General features: G+C 38.4%; 1 protein-coding gene across 42 annotated transcripts in view; it reads left to right on the top strand.

The window, feature by feature from the left end:
• Positions 1–17,608, top strand: part of svila (supervillin a) — an 80,332-nt gene that overhangs the window by 57,297 nt on the left and 5,427 nt on the right. For 29 of the 42 annotated variants that reach the window (XM_079850541.1, XM_079850550.1, XM_079850551.1 and 26 more), the window contains 17 exons: positions 1,661–1,816; positions 3,516–3,652; positions 4,411–4,558; positions 4,716–4,861; positions 5,134–5,309; positions 5,660–5,807; positions 5,940–6,133; positions 6,215–6,297; positions 6,923–7,071; positions 8,186–8,291; positions 8,661–8,868; positions 8,946–9,079; positions 9,865–10,020; positions 10,249–10,392; positions 11,563–11,684; positions 12,462–12,617; positions 13,024–13,044. In XM_079850541.1, coding sequence (XP_079706667.1) covers positions 1,661–1,816; positions 3,516–3,652; positions 4,411–4,558; positions 4,716–4,861; positions 5,134–5,309; positions 5,660–5,807; positions 5,940–6,133; positions 6,215–6,297; positions 6,923–7,071; positions 8,186–8,291; positions 8,661–8,868; positions 8,946–9,079; positions 9,865–10,020; positions 10,249–10,392; positions 11,563–11,684; positions 12,462–12,617; positions 13,024–13,044 — 2,384 coding nt within the window. Of the gene's footprint in view, positions 1–1,660; positions 1,817–3,515; positions 3,653–4,410; positions 4,559–4,715; positions 4,862–5,133; positions 5,310–5,659; positions 5,808–5,939; positions 6,134–6,214; positions 6,298–6,922; positions 7,072–8,185; positions 8,292–8,660; positions 8,869–8,945; positions 9,080–9,864; positions 10,021–10,248; positions 10,393–11,562; positions 11,685–12,461; positions 12,618–12,981; positions 13,045–17,608 lie in introns of all 42 variants that reach the window. The other 13 variants (XM_079850533.1, XM_079850558.1, XM_079850530.1 and 10 more) reach the window with 2 other exon arrangements.

Raw genomic sequence — 17,608 nt, forward strand, 5'->3', positions numbered from 1 at the left:
AAAACTTTTATTGTTTTTTTTTTTTTTTTTACTTTAAAAGTTGTCGCATTTAATGCTGTTTTGCGTCTGCTGATACTGAAATTAATATGGATACCTGCTTACCTTTTGTTTTGTTTTTGACTTTGTTAAATATTCACATTCATGGTATCGTTTGCAGGGATGAGAAGCTATTTTATCCCATTGTGTGATCATTTATTTTTGGTTTTGGAATATTCCATTCACAATGTTGATCTGGTTACTGTGAAATAGTGTAACGCGCTGCTGCTTCAGCCATCATATGGAAGAAATTGTGGAGTCAATCGATTTAAAAAAAATAAAAAAAAAATAGATTAATCACACATTTTTTCTTTGATTTACTCGTTTTTAAAAGTTCTTATAATGTAATAATTTCACAGTTAATCTCCAAATTAATGTTGAAACATTAACGTGGAAACTTTAATGGAATCTTTTTGAATGAAGGCCAGTATTTTTTTTTTAACATTACAGTGTAATTGAAAGCTAACAATTTTTTAACATTTATTAGGCTTCAAAAATTAACTTAAAACAATCCTCACAACATAAACCCATAATAAATGTCATATTTACTTGTGCCCTCCTACCTGTCTAACAGGTAGGAAATATACAGAAATTGAATAAGAGTGCAATTTTCTGTTACCTCTGTTCTTTGATCGACATTAGTGGCATTAGTGGCTGCTGTCACTTTAAGATCTGCCACTGCTGCACGTCTGGCACGCGTTCCATTTTCTCACGACTGTTCATTTAAGACTTTATTTAACTAATTTAAGACTGCTCTTATGAGGATACTCGACAAAACTGAATTGTGCTCAATTCTCTTTACCATATAGTGCAAAAAAGTAACACAGTTAGTTTGAAAAAGGATATAATTATATACATATGTATGTTACTGTTCGTTCAAGCGTGAAAGAGAACTCGATTCTGGTGCGTGTCTTTCTGTGCGTCGTGTGTGTGTCGGGAAATTCACAGAGTGCGTTCTCTTTTGTCTTGTCACGTTTGAATGGTTTAAAAGCATTTTCATGAATAAGAGCATGATCCTATAATGTAGCGCAGCCAAAGGATGACAGAAAAAACGGATGCTGCATTAATTGCGTTAAACGAAAAAAAATTGGTTGCATATACGTTGACGACACTAAAAACAAACAAAAAAAGTTAAACAAGGTGACAGAAATTGATCCATTTCTTTGTTGGAAAGGTGAAATTTTACTGAAGTTTTATTGTTGTCATTGTAAATATTCAAATCTCGCATTTGTAATCATAACTTCAGTTAAATAATAGTAATCATCGTCATAATCATCATGGATAAGTTACTTACATTTACGTTTGCAAATGATCCCTGTACAGGCAATGTGCAAACGCGGATGTTTTACATGTCTAAACGATAGCCTATAAAGTGAACAAACTGGTCTTCATCAATTTTATTTTATTTGTTATTAAATAAACGTACATTTCGCCGAATTCGGCCCATCATTCAAGTCCTCGGTTCACCTGCCCTCATGTATCAGCACAGCATGCTGGCCGAAAGAAAGTAAATAAATTGACTGTAGAATGTTATATCTATTTCAAATACTGTAGAATGATTGTGGTATGCTATGGCTCATACTTTTGCACTTTCTCATTCTTGTTATTGTCCTCTCTTTCATAGTGAATAAGAACAGCGGTTTCTCTGAGGTTGCTCTTGCTGGGTTGGCGAGTAAGGAAAACTTCAGCAGTGTGAGTCTGCGAAGTGTGAACGCCTCTGAGCAGAGCTCCAACAACAGTGCCATGCCATATAAAAAACTCATGCTCATTCAGGTCAAAGGTGAGTGACAGTGATAACAGCAGCTGTTTGTGATCTGCAATGTTTGAGCTCAATGACAGGATGGAGGACTCTTTTTACAAATGGCACTGCAGACTATTGGCTTGTTTCCTCCGAGCGGTACAGTACAGTGCGGTACACAATTATTTTTGTTTCGGTTGTCAGAAGTTGTGAATGGTACCAAATATCCCGAACCGTACCACTTTTTGGGACCCTTCCGTTGGTGTACCTAGTACAGTAGTCTGGTACCTAAAGGATGGAGCTAGACTCACTGCAGAACGTTGATTGGTTGACAGAATCGTCACTTGTGCGTGTTTTTTCGGCTTTGTTTTTCCCTGCAGTCTTTGCTCAAACAAAGCTGTCTTGTGACAAACAGCCACATGCCGACAAGCAAGAACAAGATCTGCTGTATGTCGTTTTCTTCTTCGTGCAAGAATGACGTTGATCTCCACACCACGTCTATCAAGTAAGGGTACGTTTGCCGGTGGAAACGCAAGCCGGATCAGGGTTTACCGTCCCAAATCGTATACTGCACTGTACCGCTCGGTGGAAAAGAGCCATTAGAGGTCAATAATATTAATCATCCATTCTGACCTTGTTTGGGCAGTTTTATTCACAACTATTTTTGATTATGAAGAATAATGGTCTCTGATTAGAAGCCAGACATATAGGCTACGTGCACACTGTCATTTTTTTGGGATTGACAACCGCATTTACTTGAAGGTGTGTCTCAATGTATGAATGTGTCTGTATGAATGTGCAACGGGAGTCAAGCCCATATTAATACTAATTGTAGCGAGAGTGTGTAATATCATAGATGGCACAATCAATAAAACTGAAAAGTTTTATCACTTCAGTCTACAGGTCTGCATTCTCGCGGCTCTCGTCAGGACATTCTTTTCTTGCGTGGATGTTAAATAGTTGTTTCAAAAAGTGATTTTATTTCGCCATAGCTGTAAGCCAATGATTTTCGTTTATAACTTTGAGTGACAGATGTCATATTTAATTTATTTTTCGTTTTATATTTGTTATATCTATCTTTCAGAAGGGGAAATTTAAATGTGAGATTGTCGGGTCGGGTCGGGGACAGTCCTGCACAGACCTCTACTCTAGTCCAAATACAGAGCTGACAACCATATTATGTTGCTGTGTGAATGTGGCCATAGTGTTTGCTGTATCTGTGTGTTCCTGTAGAGAAGGCAGGGAGACAGCCATGAATAGTGTTGTTTACTTAAAAGTAAATGGGAGAACTTCTGTCCTCATGTTGCATAAGATGCTGCTGTGGGGGCTGTTGTTGTAGGATGTAGAAGGCTGTGGATACCAATTCCTCATAAGGCATCCCTCTCAATCTAATCCCACCTGCATGTTCCCAAAACAACATTCTACACTTCCCTTAATCAAAACAGAGAGAAAGAAACCAGATAGACTTAATGGAGAGAGCAACATGTGAGCAGTCCAAGAACAACAGCATTGTCCAACTGTTGTAATGTTCTGCTTACCAGGACGTTCTGATTTTTTTTCTGTTTTCAGATCACATTTTATGTTTTATATCATAACATAATTATCTTCTGAGTTTGAAATTTAACCGAGATAATGCTGTACAGTCAAAACAAATCACTTTGTGTTTTTGCTCCTGACATCAGGGGGTTTAGCATGTGACTCACATTGTTATTGTCCCGATTTCTCTATGCATTTTAATTAGGTCGTCGGCACGTTCAGACCAGACTGGTTGAGCCCAGAGCTTCCTCCTTGAACAGTGGTGACTGCTTCCTCTTGATTACACCCCATCATTGCTTCGTCTGGATTGGAGAATTTGCTAATGTTATTGAGAAGGCCAAAGTGAGTGTCCTGCTGCATGTACCAACAAACGCACATCACAATATCACTTTAACGTTGCTTAATCTCCAGCTGTTAACAGTGTTCAACTAGCTGAAATAAAATTAGTTGAAGTACTAAAATCACTAACACTGAAATAAAAATAAATTAAAGCTAAATAAAACTATTAAAATAAAATTAAAATGGAAAATATAAAAATAAAAATATAATAGTATATAAATAATTCTAAACTAACACTGGCTGTTGGTGCTAGATGTCTATATTAGTCACCTATATCAAAATTGTGTTTTCTGGTTCTCAATTGGATTTTGTTACAGTTAAACATGTCATATCCTGTACTCTGCCTTGGTGTGTTCAGTACTATTCATATCGGTGAGTCCCCCACGTGCAGGAAGTAAACAGTATTAACCACAAAGGAAATGTTATATTTTTGTAAAGGAAGCAGGAGGTGAATTGTAAAAGCTCCTGTGTCTCTCTCACACACACAACTTTCTTTGTTCAATCCAGACTGCAGGTCATTGAACTCTTGACCTACATCTTACCTTACTATAAAGTGATTAATTTAATGAAAATGTGAGGATTTTTGTGATCTATATTATATTATATTATATTATATTATGTTATATTATGTTATATTATGTTATATTATGTTATATTATGTTATATTATGTTATATTATGTTATGTTATGTTATGTTATATTATATTATGCATTTGTGGTGCAAATGAAAATGAAATGTGCTTGTATCTTCAATCGTGCAGGCTGCAGAGTTGTCCACGTTCATTCAGACCAAGCATGACCTGGGATGCAGAGCCTCATATGTGCAGACCATCGAGGAAGGTGCCAACACTCACACTCCTGCTGCCAAAGAGTTTTGGAAGATTCTCGGCGGCCAAGCCAGTTATCAAGGTGAGATATTATGTAGTTCCTCATCTGCTGACAATTCAGCAGCATTTGACTTTGAACAATTTTATTTGTTTACACAAGCATAATGCTAAGGAATGATGCAGTTTAATGACCTTTACTTACTTTACTCCTTCTTAATATGGTCCTCTGTACCCTACAGCCGCTGGCACTCCAGAAGAAGATGAGTTCTATGAGACTGCCATCGTAGAAACAAACTGCATCTATAGGCTCATGGAGGATAAACTTATTCCTGATGATGACTATTGGGGTCGAGTTCCTCGCTGCACCATGCTTAACGCTAAAGAAGTACTTGATATCATACATGCATGCATACATAATTATTGACTAATTTAATCTTATTTATACTTTAATCAAAATACGGTCTACAATTTTCCATGATTGAAGTAGGAAAGATAGATAAATTGCATTAGAATGTAATTTTTGGTATGATTATTTTTTATTCATATATCAGCCTATTCAGGCATCTCTGCTGAATGCTATATTATATAATTCAAACTAAAGTAATAGAAAGGCTTATTCAATTGTAAACCAACTTTTTATTCTTGTTTGACATCTAGGTGCTGGTGTTGGATTTTGGTAGCGAGGTCTACGTATGGCATGGTAAGGAGGTGACGCTGGCACAGAGAAAAGTGGCTTTTCAGCTGGCAAAGCACCTGTGGAATGGCACCTTTGACTACACCAACTGTGATATTAATCCTCTGGACCCTGGAGAGTGCAACAAACTTATACCCAGGTACAAATCAGAGCTGAGTATGTGCTGAGGCTCTGCTGATGCGTGTTGTTCTATCATAGATCAAGTTTTGGCACTTGTGACCTTTAAAAGCTCGTTCAGAGAGGCCTCTCAGGTCAGAAGTGCATTGTTGCTTAACTTACTACACCTGTCAAAACAACAGCTTAGTATCTCAGTGTTCGTATAAGCAGACTTGGGTTACCAGCAGGCCTGATGCGTCACTCCTAAAATAAATGAGTGCTGTGTTCATGTCTCATGGGTTTGTTCTGTTCTCACAATTTAAATCCTTGCTTTTTATGAAATCTATATGAAATTTAAATAATTATTGTCTTTGCTGAACCTGTTATTAATAGGAAAGGCCAGGGACGACCAGACTGGGCTGTGTTTGGCAGGTTAACTCAGCACAATGAGACTACTCTTTTTAAAGAGAAGTTTTTGGACTGGAGTGACACCAAGAAATCCTCTAAAAAGAATGGTGACTCGACTTTAGTTGAAAACAAGGTACATTTTTCACAGAATAAGTTGTATCTGTACCTCTTTTCTGAAAAGCAAGTATTAATACATTAGATACTTCTGATTATATTTAAAAATGTAGTTAATCTTGAAATGCAATTGGTTGGTTAATTTCTTTAGGAGCTTAGGAGCGGAGAATGTCGGCCCTATGATGCGTCACGGATGTTGTCAACAGTATGGATGCCAGTCAAGACCATTCTGGATGGAGTCGATGTGGGACGAGGTTATGGACTGGTGGAAGGTGATGAGCGGCGTAATTTTGAGATCAGCACATTGTCTGTTGATGTCTGGCACATTCTAGAGTTTGACTACAGGTAGGATGAATTATTTATATGGTAAAACTATTAAATGAATGGATTTTTATGTACAAACATTCTCTCTCTTGCTTGTTTTAGTCGATTACCTAAACTGAGCATTGGCCAGTTCCATGAAGGGGACACGTACGTGGTCAAATGGAAGTACATGATCAGCACAGCAGGTGAGTTTTATGTTGAAGGTGTGCATAGCAGTGTTGTTTTTGTTAACTAAAACTATTAAAAATAATTTTATCAAGCAGAGAGAGAGAGATTTTAGATTAAAAAGCAAAACAAAAAAACGTAGAAATTAGAAACTTGCCTTGGCAACTAAATGAAATTACTTAAAAATTACGCTAAAACTGAAATAAAAATAAATTACAGTAAATTGAAATATATAAAAAGCTAATAAAAATTACAAAAGCACAACAAAATTACTCAAACTTTAAGCTAAAATTAGAATGAAATGTACAAATAAACATTGATTAAAAATGTTAATAAACACTAGTAGTTTATAAATAATACTAAAAATAACACTGGTGCACAGGAGAAAGGACTGTCTGTCACTTCATCCCCCTGGACACTATATTTCCACCTTTTTAATATTTTATGCTCCTTATAAAATAAACTGCTTTCCTAAGATCTGATTCCGTACTGTCTCCCCACCATACAGTTTTCTATAAACAGCCATAAACCTGCTTTTCTCACATGATCACTGTGTAAAACCATAAGATACAGTGTGTCTGAACATGTTGTTGCTGGGCTGTTTGTTTGCCCATGATCCAAAACTCTCTGCTTTTTTTTGTGCAGTTGGCAAGAGGCTGCATTCAGAACGGATCATCGGTCCAGGGAAGGAGAAATGTTGTTATTTCTTCTGGCAGGGTCGTAACTCCACGGTGAATGAAAAGGGAACATCAGCACTGATGACTGTAGAGCTGGATGAGGAGAGAGGTGCTCAGGTACTAACTATGGATTATTTTATACTTAATAACATCCTACATTTTTTTTATAAAGTCTTAAGCATTTCCTGCACTACCATTTAAAGTTTTTTTTTATGTAAAAAAAAAATTGTTTTATAGTTTGATAAAAAATATTTTTTCTATTTTAAAATATAATTTATTCCTGCTATGGCAAAGCTGAATTGCTGAAGCTGAATTACTCCAGTCTTCAGTGTCACATGATCCTTCAGAAATCATTCTAATATGCTGATTTGCTGCTCAAGAAACATTTCTTATTCTTATCAGTGTTGAATACAGTTGTGCTGCTTAAAGGAGAACTCCAGTCAATTTTAACATTGAGCTCATTTTTTTGTACATTTGGAGTGCTGTCAGTACAGAGAACAACGACAAAAATCGGTGTTGCCTACACTGTGTTATCCTCTTTTTAAAATTTGCACCCTGTTGACTTCAATGGGGCAAGTTTTAAACCTGCTTTTAGCCTCTTAACATCCTTGATGTGTCATTACAAGTGCACAGGTCATGTGAGTGATTCCTTCAGAGTGAACGCGGGTGAATCTGACTGCAGTAGATGTGAAAGATATGAATAAAAATGATGTTTATTCAGCCAGCGCTCATACCTGTATTTACATCCTGTTTTCGGTCAAAGTCCATAGTAATCGATCGTCGAGTTCACGCGCATTGGTTTAGTACCTATGATCATGCGCGTGAACTCGACAATCGATTACTATGGACTTCGGAAAATGACTATGGAAAATGAGCTCAATGTTAAAATTGACCGGAGTTCTCCTTTAATATTGTTGTGGACACTGGGATAGTTTTTTTTTTCTTTTCTTTGAATTGAAATCTCAAAAGAATAGCATTTATTTGAAATAGATAACATTATAAACGTATATATTTCGTTATAACGTTATAAATGTTTTTTTAAAATGTATGTATTATATGTAACATCATGTTGTTACTGTTTTGATCTTGAGGAAAGTATACATTTCTTTTTAAAAAAACATCTTAATGATCTTAAACCTTTTGAACGGTAGTGTCCTTTTTTTATCAGTTCAGCTGTAATGTCAAAATCTAAAATATTAGCATAAAAACAATAAATGTGTGTGTTTTGCAGGTCCAGGTACAGCAGGGAAAGGAGCCTCCTTGTTTCCTGCAGTGCTTCAATGGAGGAATGATTGTTCATGCTGGAAAGAGAGAAGAGGAAGAAGACAATACACAAAGTAATCTATTTTGCTAATGTTGCCAAATTTTTAGTTTACATTATTTTTTCATAACCCTTTTAGATTAGTTAAATCAAAAGACAAATGCATAATGAAAATTGAACATATGGACTGAGAGACTGCTCACTACACAGCTAATGGGTGGAGCAGTGGCGGTTCTAGCTTGTATGGCATCCAGCTCCCCTTCTCTAGACCTAATCGGTGGAGCTAGAAAGTCCAACCTAACCATAACCTTATCCCTAAACCTAATTAAGTTAAGCCCCACCCCTTAGATCCACAGAGGTGGAGCTGGATTAGGTCAAGCTCCACCCATTTGGCTCTGCAGTGAGGACCACTTATATGGATTGACCCGATTTCCTTCATGTGCAGATGACTGGCGCTTATACTGTGTGAGAGGAGAGAAACCCATAGAGGGCCAACTGCTGGAGGTGGTGTGCCACTGTAGCAGCCTACGGTCTCGCACCTCTTTGATCCTCCTGAACATCCCTAAAGCCAGCATGTACCTGTGGCACGGCTGCAAGGCTCAGATGCACACACGTGATGTGGGCTTTGCCGCTGCAAACAAAATAAAAGAACAGTGAGTTCATACTAACAAACCAACGGCACTTGATATCAAATGTGGCTGACCCCTGACATAGGCGTTCTGGTTTTCAGGTGTCCTCTGGAGGCGGGGCTTCACAGCAGCAGTAAAGTGTCCATCCAGGAGTGTGATGAGGGAGCTGAACCACAAGGCTTCTGGGAGGCCTTGGGAAGGAGAGATCGAAAGGCGTATGACTGCATGCTGCAAGGTGAGTTAGAGGGTTAGTTCAAAGTCTTGGATTGTATTAAATGGTACAACAAATGTCTTAAATATTATTTTCAGAGGTCTTAAATTTGTAGTCTGAAAACAGGAATCACGATAAGGCTTTGATTTATGTAAATAAATGCGAGCGCCGCTACTGTATGTAAATATTTATTTTAATTTTTTATATTTATTTATTTATTTATTTATTTATTTTAAATAAATCAAAGCCTTATCCTTATTACTTACTTCATTTTATTTATAAAATAAAATAAACTACTGCTAGTTTCAAAGTAAAAGTGTGGCTTTGTTGCGCATTCTAAAGACTCATGATTTCAGAGGAGTTCGCAACCATACTGCAAATTTATGTCAAGCGATTGCTTATGATTTACTGTTGATGATTTATGACCATGTTTATTTTGGTGTTTATATTGTAATTGTTTTAGATGGTTGTAAGATTGCATATTTTATCTCCCTCATCTTTTTGAATGATCAGCTGGAGATAGCAGACATTTCAAAATAAGAGTACCATTGTATTTCAGGCTTGTTTATAAATAAGTTAAGCATTATACATACTATTTTAAACTTGCATTTACCATGTTTTGCAATTTAATGTGTGCCTATTTAAATTAAAGAATCTGATGTACATGATTTATTTTGAGTGTTATGGTGTGTTCTGTATGGACATACAATATTTTATTTGTGCAGGTCTTAAATAACTTTAAAGGTATTAAATTTGATTTAAAAACTCTGCAGATACCCTGGATTTATGTGTTTTGTATTGTTTCTCAGATCCAGGAAAGTTCAACTTCACTCCTCGGCTGTTCCAGTTAAGCAGTGCTTCAGGAGAGTTTGTGGCAGTGGAATTTGTATATCCATCCAGAGAACCAAATTTGGTCAACTCGATGCCTTTCCTACAAGAGGATTTGTATACTGCTACTCAGCCAGGTGTTTGACACATTAATGTTCGCTAAACACTGTTAATAGTTCTGTCTGGTGTGCAACTAACTGTTAGCTATTCTGGATGGGTGTCAGTTACATTTTAATGAGGCTTTCCTACACTCGTTACATGCATAATGTATTAAGGAAATTTGATTCTTCACACTCATTGAAAAATCATGAGGTATGATTGTGGCAGTATCATGATGTTGCTTTTTCTGTTTGATTGTCTTTTAGCCCTGTTTTTGGTGGATAATCACCATGAAGTTTACCTGTGGCAGGGCTGGTGGCCTCAGGACAGTGAGAGCACAGGCTCAGCTCGCATACGATGGGACTCCGACAGGAAGTGTGCCATGGAAACTGTACTCCAATATAGCAAAGGTGACTTAGAAATACATGCTTGTCTTTAATGATCTTTTTAGGAAAGAAACAAGAGTGATACTGTGTAATATCATTCTCAAATGAACCTCTCTGGTGACATTGCATGCTGTACTTGTCTAAACATTTAGTCCGCTTAAACCCTGTCCCATTCTTACAATTGACTGCAAGCTCTTGTCATATCTGCCTCCATTCAATCAACAAGCAATGGAGAGAACAAAGTTCCCATCCTAGATTTTTTAGTCTTCAGTAATCTGTTTCAGTCAGGTTTTTTCAGATGATACTACCATTCTTGGTCTTCTGCATAAGGACATTCAACATTATACTGCAGAGATTGACAACTTTGTTACATGGAGTAAAGAACACAGTCTTGTAATTAATGTTAGAAAAACGTTAGGAAGTAATTTTTGATCCCAAGTTAGTAGGCAACCACTCACCTATCATGATTAACAATGAGGCTATTAGACGGGTTGCTTCGTACAAATACTTGTTGATAATAAGCTTTCATTGGAGGTTCATGTGGATAATCTGTGTCGAAAGGTGCAACGAAAAAGTAACTTTTTACGGAGGCTTAGACTTTTTGAAGTTGCTCAGAGGGTCATGTTGCTGTATTATCATGTCTGTATTGAATCCAATTTACTGTATGGTATAGCGGCCTGGTTTGGTAATCTGACAGTTACCCTTAAATCTCAGTTGAACCGTTTGGTGCGTACAGCAATTAAGTTGGTTGGTCTGGGGGTTTACCCCCATGTTGAGTCTATATTCAACTAAATTATTTTCAAACAGGCAAGGAAAATGACTCTGGACCCTTCTCATGTGCTTTATCCAGAATTCGAACCACTTCCATCTGGTTGAAGTTTTCGTACCCCAAAGTTTAGATACAACCTCTATAAAAAATATTTTGTTCCTTTGCACTAGAGTTTAACACTAACAGTCTTGTAGCCAAAGGACACGACTATGTGACAGTTAATGATGTGGGTATCTTTTTATGCAGCTTCATCTGTATTGCCCAAAACAAATTTCCCTTAAAAGGGACAAATAAAGTCAAGTTTGAAGTAGATGCAAGTCTCAATAAGAAAGAGATTGTCTGCTGCTACTTCTGTTACACCATGATTTTAAACTCTCTAGTTTCCTGTCGCAATAACAAGATTGGTTTTACTTTTGTATTTTTAGAAAAAAATGAGAAAAAAACTCCCAAATCATACCTGATCCACGCAGGGCTTGAGCCCCTTACCTTCACTAACATGTTTCCCAGCTGGGAACACAGAGAGGACATCGCTGAGATCACAGAGAAGGTGAGAGAGAAAGTTAAATGCACATACCAAGTATTTTTTTCCTTTTTTTTTTGAGTTATAATAATATCGTTCAATGAACACAATATCTGCAAGCACTTTATTACACTGTTAGTAGTACTCACCTACAGGTACCGCTGTCATCATTCTGTCAAAATTCTGTCATTTACCCACCCTCATGTCTTTACAAACCCATTGAACTTAGAACTTTTGTTCTTTAATTTAGGCTTTTATTCACATGTAAACATTGATCAGCGAACATAACCAGAAGCTCAACTGAACCTGCTTGACACGTGAGAACAAACCTCATTGGTTCTTGAGGAAGCTCAAACATGCTGCGTTACACGAGAATAAACTTCATTTGTTCTCACACATCAAGCGTAAATGCTTGCGCTTCTGATGTGTGAGTTGATGAAAGTTTGTGTGATTAAAGGCCTAAATTAAATCTGTTCATCAAATAAAGCGATCATGTCAGACTAAACCGCTCAATTCATATGGACAACTTTTACAATCTCTTTATGAACTTTTTGAAGCGACAAAGTGGTAGTTGCATAGACTGTCAATGGAGAGACAGAAATCTCTCAGATTTCATTACAAATATCTTAATTTTTGTCCTGAAGATGAACTAAAGTCTTACAGATTTAGAATGACACGAGGGTGAGTAAATGATGACAGAATTTTCAATTTTTATGTGAATTAACACTTTAATAAACTTTAGCTGCTGGTGTCATGTGAAACATCAATAAACATCATCTTTATGTTGTGTTCTGTGATTTATAGGAGGCTGAAGTATGTAATCAGATCATTCTTGTTGAAGACGTCTTGACTAGACTCTGCAAGACCATTTACCCCTTGGCGGATATACAAGCCCGTCCTCTACCAGAAGGTGTTGACCCTCTACGTCTTGAGATCTACCTATCAGATGAGGACTTTGAGGTGAGAAAAATCACATTAACACTGAGGTTTCACGCAGTTGATTATTACGGTAGTGTTTAAGGTTCGTTCGTTATTTTCTAAGTTGTGTAAATAAGCCTAACTTTATCGTTCTGGGCGCATTAAAGAATTGGACGATTTTCAGACATTGGACACTGATATTACTGAACTGTATCTGTTCTGTAAAATCTGTCTGCCTGTGTTTGTTCATATGTTCTGTCTTTTCAGTTCTATCTAGTTTTATTTTTCCATTTTTCCCTTCATCGATTTCATATTTCTCTTTCTGCTCCCACTGTCGTCTTTAAGCTGCGTCTCTTAACCTGTCTCTCCCTGCATCTTTCTGCTTTTCCCCTTTATGCTGGTGTAGTCTTGCATCTGACTGAGGTTAATTTTTCCCTTCACATGGCAGGGTGTAGGGGCTTCTGGGAAGGTGAGTTTTGTTTCATGAGGAACACTGTTTTTTTTCCCACTAATGCCGCATCCTCACTGTGTGAACTGCATCACCATGTGCTTGTGCATCACATCCTTATCTAGCTGTGTGTTGGTCACCGTTCACCACTGATAGTTCTCACACTGATAGGTCTCACTTTAAGATTTATAGTGTAACTGGTTAATATTTTATGTGGGATAATGTACACTACCCAGAGAGCATTACAAAGTGATATTTTATCAACATCACATTTGCACCCTCAGTTAATGTTGAAACTATGTTGAACAAAAAATCAATGGTAATGCTATTGAATCAACATTACACTATGATTGATTCTACATCACCAATGCTGAATCAATATTGAAATTAACAAAAATAATCAATGATAATATTGTTGAATCAACGTTACACTATGATGTTGAATCTACATCACTGCTGTTGAATCAACACTGAAATTAACAAAAATAATCTTTGGTAATATGGTTTTATCAATGTTACAATGTGATGTTGATTCTAAATACATTTTGTTGAAACACTGAAAATACAACTAAAAAGGAATGTAAACAATGTTGCCATCTGATTTACTAAGTTAATGTTGAAACAACATTAATATTTCTTTAAAAAAGAAAGGGGAGAAATAGGACAAAATCATTTCAACCTTTAAAAATAAAATTGGCTTCAGAAGTCTGATGTCATAACTACAGGTTGTCCAATGGTTCAGGTTTTTAAAAATCTCTTACATCAGACTACTGCCTCTTCCTTTGGGTTCTCTGAAATCTGAAAAAAAAAAAAAAAAAAAGCATGATGTTACTCAAAAACAAGTCAATTCGATTGTCATACATAAGCCGCTTTCCGTCCGGAGGAACCTTTTCACAGTTCCTAGAACTATTGGCTAAAGTACCCGGATGTTCCTGCGGTGCGAACACGCCGACTAGGAACGATTTTAGTTCTAGGAACTCCATTTGGAGGAACTAATTTAGCTCCTACTTCAGAGTAGGGTCTAAACCAGCACTATAGGAACTACCCGTGACGTTAGTGTACGCTGATGACCGAACGCACGCAAAACACCAGCACCTGCCATTTTTAAAACAGCTATGTAAACACACAGATTATATATTTACTCCAGAAACTAACTATACAAACATGGAGAACAGTGATAGATGGGTGTTCTAAACCTTTATGCTGAAGAGAAAATCCAACGCAACTTTGAGGGGACCAAGTCAAACATATATTTCTGCTCAGCTAGCAAACTGGACATCAACCACACGGCATAGGCTAGTAACTTTTTTTTCATATACTGTGTACTTTCTATAACAATTCTATCTAATAACATGTTAAACAATACTGTTAGACAGATCGCTAACTAATGAACACAGAGAATGCGAGCATTGTTTGCTCTTGCGTTCTCAGCGCCGTCAAAATAAAGGTCCGTCGCTCCGTCAAAATAAAAGTTGCCGTGCTTGCGTCACTCCCTTACCCCTCCTACCAGTTCCTATGGCCACTTGGCCAGGGCGAATGCAAACAGCAAAACCGTGTTTGGGGGAGAGTAGTTCATAGAACTGTTTAGAAGTGGACAGTTCCTAGAACTCCTGTAACTACTTGGTCGGAAAGCGGCTATAGTCACATTCAAGAAAGGTAATATATATAATATGATTCACTTTAAAAAAAAAAGTTGCTGAACACAAAATATTCAAACTATGATTATAGTATTGTTAAATCTGTTTATTTAATTTATTTTTCTAAAATCTATAAATAATTCAATATCAAAGAAAGCACTATGGCAGGGGTGTCCGATTTTATCTCCAGCCCTAATTAAACACACCTGAGGCAGCTAATCAAGGTCATTAGGATCAATGAAAATGAGAGTTACGTATGTAACTACGGTTCTATGAGTTCTGGATGACCGCCAGAGGCAGTGCTTCCCACTGAATATTATCCCTCTTGCTCATGCACAAGTCGAGTCTAATAACAACAAAGTCATCACATGACCAGGTACGTCATGGGGATCCCCTCTATTTAACCCCGTGACATCCTGCAAACTGTCTCTACAGAATCTTCTCGCAAGATTCCGAGTGACAGGGTGCTCTGGCGGTCATCCAGAACTCATAGAACCGTAGTTACATACGTAACTTTCGTTCTATTTCGTTCTTACTGACCGCCAGAGGCAGTGCTTCTCACTGGATGGCTCATAACAACAAGGTCACGAGGAGGCTACTCCTAACCTTAAGCCGAAGTTGAGGATCCCAACAGGACTGCCGCTTCCATAGCATCAGGGGCGGCCACATTAACTCTGTAGTATCTGGAGAAGGTATCAGTGGATGACCAATTAGCCGCTGCACAAATGTCCATTAGAGGGACACCTTTTAATGCTGCCCAAGATGTTGAGATGCTTCTCGTCGAATGGCATTTTATGCCAGCTGGCAATGTCATGTTGTTGGCCTTATTTGCCTGGACAATGGCCTCCACCACCCAGTGTGACAACCTCTGTTTTGACAGAGGCTGCCCTTTTCTTGGCCCGCCGTAGCAGAGAAAGAGTTGGTCTGACTGTCGCAGTTTCTCTGTGGCACTCAGATAGCCCCGAAGGGCTCGCACTGGACATAATTGTTCCGTTGGATTCCTATCTTGTGTGTCAGGCACAGAACGATTGAGTGCTACCAACTTAATTGGTTGATTCCTAAATGATGTTGAGAGCCTTTTGGGTAGGAATGAGGGGTTAGGCCACAATGTCACCATTGTTCCATCCGCATTCCAACGCATACAGGAAGTATTGGTTGACAATGCGTTGAGCTCACCAAAACGTTTGGCTAACGTTATTGCCAAGAGGAATCCAGTCTTTATTGAAAGCCACTTCAGGTCACAATGCTCCATTGGTTCAAAGGGGTGTTGTGTAAATGTTCTTAAAACCAGACTGAGGTCCCATGAGGGCACCCTAACAGTTGGAGCAGGGTGCAATTGCTGAGCACCTTTCAGAAAGCGGGTGATTCGAATATGTGACCCTAGTGATTGATCATTTACCTTTATATGCTGGGCAGAAATTGCAGCCACATATACAATTAAGGTAGAGGGAGCCCTGTTATTGTCTAGCAGGGATTGCAGAAAACATAACACCATTGGCACTGGGCAGTGGTCTGGGACCAACCCTCTTGGTGTACACCAGTCAGTGAAGCTTCCACCTACAAGCATAGATATTCCTGGTGGAAGGTGCTCTAGAATTCAGGATTGTGTTTTGCACCTTAACATCACAAGACTTCAACAGGAACTCTGGCTCCTCAGTGGCCAGACATAGAGCTGTAGCCGATCTGGGCATGGGTGCCAAATCTGCCCCTGCAACTGAAGGAGCAGGTCCTGCCTCCTGGGTAGGCTCCGGGGCTCCCCATTGAGAAGCCGGCATAACATTGGGAACCAAGGCCTGCCTGGCTAGTTCGGTGCCACTAGGAGCATCCTGTGGTGCCCTTGAAGAACTCTGTGGAGAGTTGGCAGAATTAAGGGATTCGGGGGAAAGGTATAGAGTAGAAGATTTGGCCAGGGATGCTCTAACGCATCCTGACCCAACGGGCTGGACTTCTCTGTCCAGGAAAACCACAGGGGGCAGTGGGTCGAGGTCTCTGAGGCAAAGAGATCCACCTGTGCTCTGCCAAATCGTCGCCAAACCATCTGAACTACTTCTGGATTGAGTCTCAATTCTCCTGGCAAAAGTCTGTGGTGAGACAAGAAGTCTGTCACCACATTCGACACTCCCGGTAAATGCATCGCCCTGATGCTTGTGAACCGAATGAAGGCCCATGTCAGAAGGTCTTGTGCTACTCTCAGAGACTGACTGGACCTCGTGCCGCCTTGATGGTTGATATGATATTCAACCGATGTATTGTCCGTTCTGATGAGAATATGGCGGTTCAGTAGGGCCGGCGCAAAGTGCTTCAGAGCTAATTGCACTGCTTGTAGCTCCAGGGTATTTATGTCTTTTGTAGCTTGGGATCTTAAGCCCTATTCGCACGGGATTAGTATTACCCCTGGACCTCTGTAATTAAGAAATTACCCCCTGACGTCTGTGTTTTTGGTGGCTCATTCACACGGGCAAATAAATGTTCGTAATTCCCTCGAGTTTACGGACTTTACAGCGTGTGCCCACCCATTCACACTTCACTAGCTGAACGTGCTGAAACGAAGATCGCGCTGCAGTATTGCAATTCAAAAAAAGAACTTATTTAAAACCAATTTATTAGAGAAATATATTATAGAATATCATAGTATTGTATAAATATATAATATATCTTCTTTTTCTTTTATTCTTTGTCCATATTTACAACAAGCCTGCCTGAAGAAGGTATTATGAATACCGAAACGTCGCGATAGGCTTGTTTTTCTATTCATTTTATTTGGTTTATTTCATTTTATATCATTTTTACTCTTTCACACTTTGATTTCTTGAGATAGCCTACGTACAGGATGGACGTCTTTAGAGGCCGTGTGAGACAAAGAAATGCTCCACGATACAGACTACTAAATTACACTACCACAAAAAGCGTCCAAACTTTCCAAAAGAGCTTCCATGTTGCGCCAAAAT

Source organism: Squalius cephalus, assembly GCF_949319135.1.
Source record: "Squalius cephalus genome assembly, chromosome: 19".
Lineage (NCBI taxonomy): Eukaryota > Metazoa > Chordata > Actinopteri > Cypriniformes > Leuciscidae > Squalius > Squalius cephalus.